Source organism: Penaeus japonicus, unplaced genomic scaffold (assembly GCF_977035675.1).
Source record: "Penaeus japonicus unplaced genomic scaffold, GWHDUDI00000001_assembly GWHDUDI00000029, whole genome shotgun sequence".
Classification (NCBI taxonomy): Eukaryota; Metazoa; Arthropoda; class Malacostraca; order Decapoda; family Penaeidae; genus Penaeus; species Penaeus japonicus.
The window spans coordinates 13,954,885-13,967,384 of record NW_028234431.1 but is presented as its reverse complement, the minus strand read 5'-3'; the positions used below and the strand labels follow the sequence as shown (position 1 = coordinate 13,967,384).

The 12,500-nt window shown below is 32.6% G+C and overlaps 1 protein-coding gene across 1 annotated transcript in view; it reads left to right on the top strand.

Annotated features, from left to right (window-relative positions):
- LOC147468386 (hematopoietic prostaglandin D synthase-like) overlaps positions 1-5,590 on the top strand; it is a 9,229-nt gene extending 3,639 nt beyond the window's left edge. Inside the window, exons 4-7 of the mRNA XM_086554382.1 lie at positions 21-112; positions 753-936; positions 1,163-1,292; positions 5,182-5,590. Coding sequence (XP_086410508.1) covers positions 21-112; positions 753-936; positions 1,163-1,292; positions 5,182-5,346 — 571 coding nt within the window. The 3' untranslated portion in view covers positions 5,347-5,590. The remainder of the gene's footprint in view (positions 1-20; positions 113-752; positions 937-1,162; positions 1,293-5,181) is intronic.
- Positions 5,591-12,500: the final 6,910 nt, after the last annotated feature.

The window sequence follows — 12,500 nt, the reverse complement described above, 5'->3', positions numbered from 1 at the left end:
AGATCCTCTAACCTCTTTAGGGATCCCTACGCCCATGCTCAGTTATCACCTAATCTACTTCGATGCACGGGGGAGGGGCGAACTTCTCCCCGCTGGGCTCTTGGAGAGTACGGTGAGATTCCTTACACTGAGGAGCGAATTTCGTTTTGGAGACTGGTTCCGTCCGGAAAGCAGAAAAGCAGAGTGAGTATTCGTGTTTTCATGTTTTTCTTGTATCTGTTTTCTCTCTCTCTCTCTCTCTCTCTCTCTCTCTCTCTCTCTCTCTCTCTCTCTCTCTCTCTCTCTTCTTTCTCTCTCTCTCTCTCTCTTCTTTCTCTCTTCTCCCTCTCTCTCTCTCTCTTTCTGTTTTTCTATTTATCTGTCTCCTCTCTCTCTCTCTCTTTCTCTTTATGTTTCTCTATCTATCTATCTGTCTCCTCTCTCTCTCTCTCTCTCTCTCTCTCTCTCTCTCTCTCTCTCTCTCTCTCTCTCTCTCTTCTCTCTCTCCCTCTCTCTCTCTCTTTTCTCTCTCTCTTTCTTTCCCTTTTTCTCTCCCTCTCTTTCTTCCCTCATACCTCTCTCTTTGCTTTATGTTCCTTCCTCCTCTCCTTTCAATTTTTTTTTTCTTGCTACACACATATCCCCCTCTCTCTCTCCTTCCCCCCCCCCTCTTTTCATAATAAAAAAAAAATAAATAAATATCTGGGAGATCTATCAGAGCACATATCCACCAGACTTCACTTCAGAAAAAAAACTCAAATTTCCCCACCCAGCCGTTCCAACGGGCAAGGTCCCCATCCTCATGATCGACGGCCAGCCCCTCGCCCAGTCCCTCGCCATCGCCCGCTACCTGGCCAAGGAGGTCGGTCTCATGCCCAAGGACCACCTCCAAGCCGCCTTTGCTGACGCCCTCGCCGATTCCATAGCTGAGATGATGGCCGCTTTCTACAAGAACAAGTAAGGGAAATGAAGCGAAGGAAGCCGTCTCCTTCGTTCGCTTTTAACGCTCGAAGGATGATTACCAAATTTGAACGATCATATTGTAACGATTAAGTTACGACGATTTCGATACTTTTACTTTTATCTCTACTTTCTTCATAACCGAGACGACCGAGATGAATAGATATAAAAGAGTAGATAAAAACAAACAAGTATAGGCACTAACAAACGCCCACACCAATAGGATGTCCTCACTGGCCGAGGATGAGAAGGAGAAGAAGTTCCACGAGGAAATAACACCGACTATTATCCGTCCCCTCCTCGGCGATCTGAACGAACGCCTCGCGGGCAGATCGTGGTACGCGTCCGACCAGGTGAGTGGGGTCATGCAAGGGGTCAAACACGGGATCATGCAAAGGGTCATGCAAGGAGGAGGTCATTTGTTTGACAGTTACTCGGCCTCATGTGACGGGTCCAAGATGAGATGCTAGCAGCAGGAAACAAATACTTAGTTTTAGCTTCTTCATTTTTGAGGGGTTATTGTCGAATAAGACCCGGATGTTCGCTGACGTGGTTCATGTTTTTGTTTAAATTATGGAAACCTTTATCTCAGTAATTAATATATATTTTAAGGAACATTTCTACGTAATCTGTACTCAAAAAAATTTTTACTTTCCCACGCAAATGCCCGCAAAAACTAGTGAAAATTTTCCCCCAAAGATAAATTAACATACATATACCCCGGAAGGGACGGTTAAACATAATCCTTTTTAACTCCCCCCAAAAATGTCCCCTTGGTCGATTTTAAAAAAGGGCTTTCCAGTTCAACGGTTAACATTTACCCCGAAGCCCTCGATGACTTCCCAAAAGGCCGCAGCCCATTTCCGATAAGGCCAGGCTCTCCCCTAAACATTAGGGGGTTTAAAAGGGCCCCCCAAATACGTTCAAAATAAAAAAGGGGTGTTTTTTGGGGAAAAATGATCATTATGCAAAACTCTTTTGGGAATTTGGGAGTGGGTTTTTGGGATCACAATTTTCCGACGTGCGGAAAAAAAATTTCTTAACCCTTTTCGTAATCAGAAAAAATAAAAACCTTTACAAAAAATTACGAAACGGGTCTTTGAAGGGGGTTTTTGGGTTAAATAACGTCCCCTTTTTTGGGAGCAGGAAAACTCAGGGGGGGAAATAAACAAAGGGGTTTTAAATCTACTACAACTTTATTTTTTAAAATTTTTGGCCCAAATAACAACTAATAAATAAATTAAGGAATTTTAAAATTCCCCTTAATTTCCCAATCAAATTTTCCTTTGGGGAAGCGGAACAAAAAAACGGAATTTCCATGGGTAACTATTTAAAAAACAACAAGAAAAAAAAAGGGTTTAAGAAAAATTTTACGTATCTTTCCTTTCCCAAAAAAAATTTCCTTAAAGTTTCAAAGAAAATTAAATATTTTTTTGGGGCCCTAATCCCCCATTAAAAAAAAAGGGAAAGAGAGTTTCCGGCAACTTCCCAAAACCAAATTTATTCTACAATTTTTTAACAATTTGCCGTTTTCCAAAAACCACCTTTTTCCCTTTTTTTTTTCAACTCAAACCTGTTTCCCCTTAAAAAACCCTAATTTTTAAAAATTTTCCAGCAAAAAAAACAAATATATGAAATATGTGTGTTTTTGGGTGTTTGTGTGAATACAACACACCCCAAACCCCCACACAACACCACACACACACAAACCACATAAATATATTTTATAAAAATATATATATAAAAAAAAAAAATTTATAAAATATATATATATATAAAAGGTTATTATATATATAAAATTTTAATAATGTTTTATATATATATATGTATTGGGTATATGTTAGTATCTATCTAAACATCAAACTTAAAAACCTATATTTTTATTTGTAAAAATTAATAAATACCAGACATACTTTCATGTTTAAAATTTAAAACCGCCGTTTCGCGGGGGACATTTTTTAGGGGAATAATGGTTTTAAATTTCCCCCGAGAAAAATTGGAAGGGGTTCCCGGTTTAATGCCTTCTGTACAACTCAAAGAAAAGGCGTCGGGGGGGACCCCAAACCCCTTGCTTTTTTTAAAAAAAAAAAGATCCTCCCCCTTTGGGATTTACCCCATGGGGAAAGCCAAGCAGGGAATAAAAATTTCTGTGCAGCCCCCAAGTAGAAAAGAAAACTGATCACGCGATGAACGGCCCCCGGGAACGGGGGGGGGGGTGCTGAAAAAGCCACGGCCAGGGCGTGTGGGCAAAATCCATCCAAACAGACAGACGACATAAAATTAAAACACACAACCAAACCCCAACTATATGTGTATATTATGTAAATAAATTATATATAAAATAAAAATATATATATAAATTTAAAATATATATATATATATATGTTTTGGTAAAATGAAAATTTTACACAACCCCACACACACACACAAATTTTTTTAAAATTATATATAAAATAAAATAAATATAAATATATATATATAAATATATATAAATATTTTAAATATAAATATATATATTTATAACATATAAAATTATATATAAATAATATATAATATATTTTTATATATTTTATATAAAAATTTAAAATTAAAAATAATATTATATAAATAAAAAAAATATAAAAATATTAAAATTATATGTATATATAAAATATATAAATATATTTTATATATATATATAAATAAATAACACAAGTTTGGTATAAACTTATCTATTTTATAAATCTTTTCTTTTAAAAATTTAAAAAATATTTTTTATAAAATACATATAAAATATATATATATATATATATATATTTTAAATATATAAAATTATATATAAAAATTATTTTAAAAATTTATGTTTACTTTCATACATACATATAATATTTATATATATTTTAAAAATATATTATATATATAAAAATTTTTAAGGAAATATTTTTATTAATTATATAAATTAAATATTTATAATAATATATAATAAAATATATAAAATATATAAATCTTTTTATTTTATAAATATAATATATATAAATGTATATAAAAAAGTTTATTTATAATATATACATATAAAATTTAAAAAAAAATTTTAAAAATTAAATTTTTTAAAATATATTTATTATTTTATTTTATAATATGGTTTTGTTTTTTGTGGTGTGTGTTTTTGGTGTGTGGTGTGTGTGTGTGGGGGTGTGTGTGTTTGTTGTATTAATATTTATATATATATAATATAAAATATTTAATAATTTAGGTATAAATTTATATATTATTTACTTTTAAATAAATATATATATATATTATATATATATTATATATATGGGATAAAAATATATATGTTGTTTTTGCTTTGTGTGTGGGGTGGGGTGTGTGGGTGGGGTGTGTTGTGGTGGGGTGTGTGGGGTGTGTACAAATAAATCAAAAATTATACATAATGAAATTTAAATATTAAAATATTTTTAAAAATTAAAAATATAAAAATATATTTTAAAATATATATTTATTTTTTATTAATATACATATCACTTTACACACACCCCACCCACACCCCACAAACACCACACACACACACACACACACACACACACACACAAAACCACAAAACACACACAAAAAAATATAATATATAATAAAAATAAAAATATAAAATATAAAATTATGTAAAAATAAAATGTTAGGGTGTGTTGTTGGGGGTTTTGGGGGGGTTTTCCGTGTATACAAAAAAATCTATATGTATACATAAATTAGGGTAAAAAAATAAATTATTAAAATATATAAAATATATAAATAAAAAATACACACACAATATAAAAAAAAACAAAAACACTCACACACACACACACACCCAACCCCACACATATATATTATAAAATATTATATTATTATTTATATTTTTATAAATTATATTTTAATATATATTAAATATATATATATATTTTAATATAATATATATTTATTTGTGTGGTTTTGTGTGGTTGTGTGTGTGGTGTGGTGTGGGGTGTGGTGTGGGGGTTGGGCGGGTTTGTTTTGGGGCGTGTTTGTGTTGTGTTTGTGTGTGGGGGGTGTGTAAAAAAAAAAAAACAAACAACACACCACACACAATATTATATAAAAAAGAAGATGGGTAGATAATAGAAAATAGAAAAAAGAAAAGAAAATAGAAATAGCCTTTCCCCTATACTTTTTCCACCATGTCACTAAGAACAAAAATTCCCCAAGGAATAACATACACCAATGACGTAAACGAAACACTTTACTCGCCAGATGTCCTGGGTCGATCTGATGATAGCGGTCGAGTTCGGAGGCCTGAGGAAGTCCTACCCGAAGCTCCTCGATGACTTCCCTGAGGTCGCAGCCCACGTCGATAAGGTCATGGTTCTCCCGAGCATTAAGGCGTGGATTAATAGGCGCCCAGATACGTTTATATAGAAAAGAGGTGTCTCTTTGGGATGATCAGGTTGTACGAAAACTCACTGGGAATTGAGTGAGTTATTTGGTATCACTAATTTTCGACGTGACTGAATTAATTTCTTAATCTATCGTAATCAGAATGACTAGCAACTTTACAGAAATTACTGACAGGTCTTTGTATGTTTGTATGAAGATGACGTGTACCTATTGTACAGGAAGATGACTTCTGAAAATTACAAAGTTTTAATCTACTTATCAACAATTATTTTTTATTTATGACCCATAACAACTAATCATGATGACGATGTGTAATACTAATCCCTAATCAAGTTTCCTGTGGAAGCAGCAACAGAAAACGGAATTCCAGTGGGTAACTATTGTAAGAAACAACGAGAAAATAAAAGGTTGAAGAAAATTCACGTATCTTTACATTCCAGTAAATTCTTAAAGATCAATGAACTTTATATTATATTCGGCTAATCACCGGTTAAAACAAAGGAGAGAGTTTCCGGCAACTTACACACATTATTCTCGATTTATAACAAAGTTGCCGTTATCCCTAACCTGACCATTTTCTTTTTTTTCAACTCAAACCTGCTCCCCTACAAATTAATGCTCTAATATCCAGTATATATGTAAATATGTGTATGTTTGTGTTTGTGCTTGGATATATATATACAATAAAATATAAATAAAAATATATATATAATGATATATTAAAATATTTTATTAAATATATATATATATATTTTATATTTATTATGTACTATATACATATAATATATTATAATATATATAATATATATTATACATATTATACATATTATATAAAATTTAAATACATACATAAATATATTAATAATAATAAATATAAAATATTATATATTAATATATAATATAAGATATATATAACCACATAGATGTATGTAAATTAATAAATTATATATTAATATAATATTATACATATCTTGTAAAATAAGTAAATACACAGACATGACATCTGCTCAATTACCGCGATTCTCGTGGACATTCTACGGAGATGATGGCTGACTTCACGAGAAAATGAAGCTTCAGATAATGCGCTTCTCTGACAGCTCAAAGAGAAGGCGTCTGGGTGACCCCCAACCTTGGCTTTTATTGGGAAAAAGATCCTGCCTTCAGGATTTACGTCATGTCAGCCAAGCAGGGAAATAATCTGTGCAGCCATCAAGTAGGAAGAGAAACTGCCCACGCGATAAACGCCTCCGGAAACGTTGCTGAAACAAGCCACGTGCCATGGGCGTGTCGGCGAAATACATTCATACAGACACGACATACACTCCACACACACAACACACAAACACACTATGTGTGTATAAATTTTTATGTATATCTATATATATATATATATATATATATATATAATATATATATATATATATAAATATATATATATTTTATAATATATATATAAATATATATATAATATAAAATTTTATATAACAATTATATCATATTTATCTATCTTTTATATACATTAATAATATATATACATATATATATATATACATACATAATATATATAATATATATATATATAATATATATATAAATATATAAAATATATATATATTTTTTCCCTGCATACATACATATATATATAAAAAATAATATATATATATATATATATAATAATATAATATTTTATATATAATATATAATATAATAAAATGATATATATATAATTTTTTATATAGATGTATATATATATATACATAATATAAAATATAAAATTATTGTTTTTTGTTGTGTGTGGGTGTGTGTGGTGTGTGTTTTGTGTGGTGTGTGTGTGTGTGTGGTGGTGTATTATATAAATAATATATATATAAATAATATAAATATATAATATATATTATATATATATATAATATAATAAATAATATATATAAAATATTATATATATATATATATAAAATATATATGTGGGTGTGTGTGGGTGGTGTGTGGTGGGTGTGTGGGTATGTGTGTGTGTGTGTGTGTGTATGTGTTTTGGGGTGTTTTAACAAATATATCATATGTAATACATATATTATGAAATATATATATATATAATATATATAATTTTATATTTATATATATAATTTTAATATACACATACACATACACACACACAAAACACACCCCACACACACTCCCACACACACACACACACACACACACACACACACACACACATATATATATATATTATATAAAATATATAATATATATATAATATATAATATGTTTGTTGTGTGGTATGTGGGGTTTTGTGTATGTGGGGTTGCGTGTAACAAATATATCTATATGTATAAAATATATGTATGTAAATATAAATATAATATAAAAAATATAATATATATATAAATATAAAACATAACACACACAAAAATTTATTAACATACACACACACACACCCCACACACACACAATATATATATAATATACATAAATATAATATATTAATAAAAAATATATATATATATAAATATAATATATGATGTGTGTGTGGTGTGTGTGTGTGTGTGTGTGTGTGTGTGTGTGTGTGGTTTTGTGTGTGTGGGGTGTGTGTGTGTGTGCTGTGTGTGCGTGGGGTGGGGTGTGTGTTGTGTGTGTGTGTGGGGTGTGTGGTGTGTTTATACATTTATATATAATATTATATATATAAAATTATATTTTATATTATATATATATAATACCCGTTTGTATTTTTTTGATATCCGTTTGAATAGTACAATACCTTTAAAACTGGTATGCCTCTCTGCGTCCGTGGCCATAAGGCAAGGCATGCAATCAACAGACCGTGCCCCCCTCCCCCTTCCTTCCCGTGTCCTTGGCATTCCTTCAGCGGAGGATGTCTGGCTGCTTCACCAAACTCCGCTGCACTGCACGGGAAGCATATATGCTCTAAGTATCTTTATATCTATCTATATCTATCTATCTAGGAATCTACAGTTCTATGATTATATGTCTACATATGTATACACACACACACACACACACACACACACACACACACATATGTATGTATATAATTATAATATATAATAATATATATAAAATATATATATAATAAAACAAACCCACACACACACAATATAATATATAAAAGAATAGATAGATAGATAGATATAGATATATATAGATATATGTCTGGCTATCTATCTGTCTATCTCTCTGAGAAATCTCTATATCCTTATACGTATGTATAAAATACACACACACACACACAAACACACACAAATACACACACACACCCATACACACAAACACCCACACACACCCATACACACACACCCACCCACACACACCCATACACACAAACACACACACACACACACACAGAGTTACACACACACAAAACACACAACACACCACACACACACACACAAAACAAAATATATAAATATATATATATATATATATATATATATATATAGATATATATATATATATATATAATATATATATAATAAAATAATATGAACCTTTTTGTCTGTGTTATCATCCTTACTGGCATTAAAAACATTATCATCGCTATAGTGATATATTTCAGCATCACAAAAAGTATCATATTTATTGGTACTGCACCATAAAACCAATCATAAACCAAAGTAATCATAATTATTGGCCTCATTATCACCATACTTAATAAGCCTATCGTTCGCTCATGAATTTCCTCATTCTCATAGCACTTCACAGCGTCCATTATCACAAATACCACCCTAACTTTCACCATTCTTACGCGACCAATACCAATACGATACGATGACACCGGAAAAATACGTCAACACGGCGTATTGTTTAACCTTGGGTGTGTGTGTGTGTATGGGAGAGAGGGAGAGAGAGAAAAGAAGAAGGGGGGAAGGAAGAGAGGAGAGAAGAGAGAGAGAGAGAGAGAGAAGGAGAAGAGAAGAGAGAGAAGAGAGAGGAAGAGGAGAAGGGAAGAGAGAAGAGAGAGAGAGAGAAGAGAAGGAAGAGAAGAGAAGAGAGAAGGAGAGAGAAGAGAAGAGAAGAAAAAGAAAGGAGAGAGGGGGAGAGGGAGAGAGGAGAGAGAAAAGAGATAGAGAGAGAAAAGAGAGAGAGAGAGAGAGAGAAAAAGAGAGGGGAGAGAGAGAGAGAGAGAGAGGGAAGAGGAAGAGAGAGAGAGGAGAGAGGAGAGGTAAAGGAGGAGGAGGGGAGGGAGTGGGAGAGAGAGAGAAAAAAAAAAGAGGAGAGTAGAAAGAGAGGAGAAAGAGAGAAGGAGAGAGGATAGAGAGAAGGGATAAAGGAGAAAGAGAGAGAGAGAGAGGAGAGGGATAAGGGGAAGTTGAGAGAGAGAGAGAGAGATGAATGTTAAATACTAAATTAACAATGAATGAATAATTCATTATGATCCTTACTGTAACCGTTATTATCATGTGGACTCAACTGTAAACACTGAATGCCAATGTTATGATTATGATAATTATAACAATGGTACAAATAACATCATAGTTATCATTACTATCACTGCTATTGATATAACCATTATTACTAGCATCATCCTCATTATCATTTTTATCTTATCTTCGTCAAAGCGTATCCTTAAGGAAAGTTATCTTTAAGAGAGAGATACAGAGAGAGAAAGAGATAGATAGATAGATAGATAGAGAGAGAGAGAGAGAGAGGGTGGGGGGCACAGAGAGAGAGATATAGCCATAGAGAGAGAAAGGGAGAGAGAGAGAGAGAGAGAGAGAGAGAGAGAGAGAGAGAGAGAGAGAGAGAGAGAGAGAGAGAGAGAGAGAGAGAGAGAGAGAGAGAGAGAGAGAGAGAGAGAAAGAGAGAGAGAAGAGAAAAGAGAAAGAGAGAGACAAATAGACAGAAAATAGAGAGAGAAAGAGGTAGAAGTCCACCAAGACGGCATACCTTGTGCGTCATCCCTGTTTAACCTCTACCTGAGCCGTTGAGTCAATGAGCCTGGGAGTGTTTGGTTGTTGGAATAATGGCACAGGCAGATGATTGAAAAGTCCCATTAGCATAGATCGATTGAGTATACGTTGCCAGTAATGTGTGTGTGTGTGTAGGTTTGTTGCTTGTAATATAGCCAAGGTTTTTGGTGTAGTCATGCATATATGTAGTTCAAAAGTTCCGTTTTATATACGAAGACGTACACATACACAGATATGAACAGACATTATTTGTTTCTGTTACTCAGAAAACATATCAATGGCGATAGATATTAACTGCTGGTATACACTGACTCACAAACACACACACACATACACACACATACACACACATACACACACACACAAACATACAAACACACAGACATAAAAACATACAAACAAACAAACAAACAAACACACAAACTGATGAATAAAGAAAGCGAAATCATGAAAGGGAACGAACAGTCAGCCACCCGTTTCTAAAGTAAAATCAGGTATGATAATGTGATATAATCTTGCTTAATGAATATCCTTACTTCTTTAAGATGGTCGGAGATATAGATCTTATATTCTTTATCCTATAGGTCCTGCGGGAAGGCGAAGGAACCTCATTTACTACTCCTATTCATCACTAAAAATAAACTTGTATAGTTACAGGGCGTGTGTTTCCATTGTCGATCGAAGCCTAGGAATAACTTAAGGGAGGGACGTTTGCATGAAGTTTTGCCTCATGATGTGAGCAGAAAAGATGGGAGAAGATGACCAATATATATATATATATATATATATATATATATATAATATATATATATATAATATATATGAATAATTATACATATAAAGATATAAATATAATACACAATTATAAATATATAATTATATAAATTTTATATATATTAATATATACATATATATATACATATGTTTTATCTATCTATCTGTACTGTATTTTATCTATATATCCATATAATATATTTATATATATATATATATATATATATATATTTATATATTAAAATATAATATATATATATATATATAAAAATATATAATATATTTAGTATTTATATATATATATGGGTGTGTGTGTGTGTGTGTGTGTGGGGTGTGTGTGTGTGTCTCTATCTATTCTATCCATCTATCTATCTATCTTTCTATCTCTCTCTCTCTCTCTCTCTCTCTCTCTCTCTCTCTCTGTGTGTGTGTGTGTGTGTGTGTGTGTGTGTATGTATGTATATATGTATATACACATATCATATATATCCATATACAAACACAGTTTTATCTATCTACCTATACAAGTGTGTATATATATACACATGCACACATACATACATACATATATACAGCTAATCAGCAAAGACTTGAAAGATACGAAGAAATGCGAATATATATGAAACAACCCGCGAAGTTAAAGAACCAGAACTTAATAATGTTTCACAGGTGCCGTTGGTAGTGCAGGTTTTTAGGTCATTGTGACCGAGGAAGTGTAAACAAACTCTAGCAGCCGTTGTGAGCATACATGGAAGACAAACACTCAGGTAATGGGTGACTCTTTCTCTCTCTCTCTCTCTCTCTCTCTCTGTCGCTCTCTTTCTCTCTCTCTCTTTCTATCTCTCTCTCTCTGTCGCTCTCTTTCTCTCTCTCTCTCTCTCTCTCTCTCTCTCTCTCTCTCTCTCTCTCTCTCTCTCTCCTTCTCCTCTCTCTCCTTTTCTTTTTCTCTCTCTTTCTCTCTCCTCTCTCTCTCCCTCTTCTATCTTCCCCTCCTCTGTCGCCCCCTTTCTCTCTCTCTCTCTCTCTCCCTCTCACTTTTGCTCTCTCTCTCTCTCTCTTCTCTTCTCTCTCTCTTTTTGTCTCTCTCTCTCTGTCGCTCTCTTTCTCTCTCTCCTCTCCTCTTCCCCTCTCTCCTCCTCTCCTCTCTCTCCTTTTCTCTCCCTCCTCTTTCTCTCTCTCTCTTTTCTCTCTCTGTTTGCTCTCTTTCCTCTCTCCTCTCTAGATTTTCTTGGGGCAAGAAAACATGCCAGACTTCAACCATGATAGAAGAGGGTTTTCAAAGGGATCCCTCAAAAACATTCTGTTCCGCCATGGGAGATAAACACTTCGACATCATCAAAACAAGTGTCCCTCCAAAAAAAACAAATTGAAAAAAACCTCACCTGAAAAACTAAATTAAAAAAAAGACATTCTGAACAAATTCCACGAATAAGCAAGAGTAAGATAAACATTACTTCACTGATGGGTCGG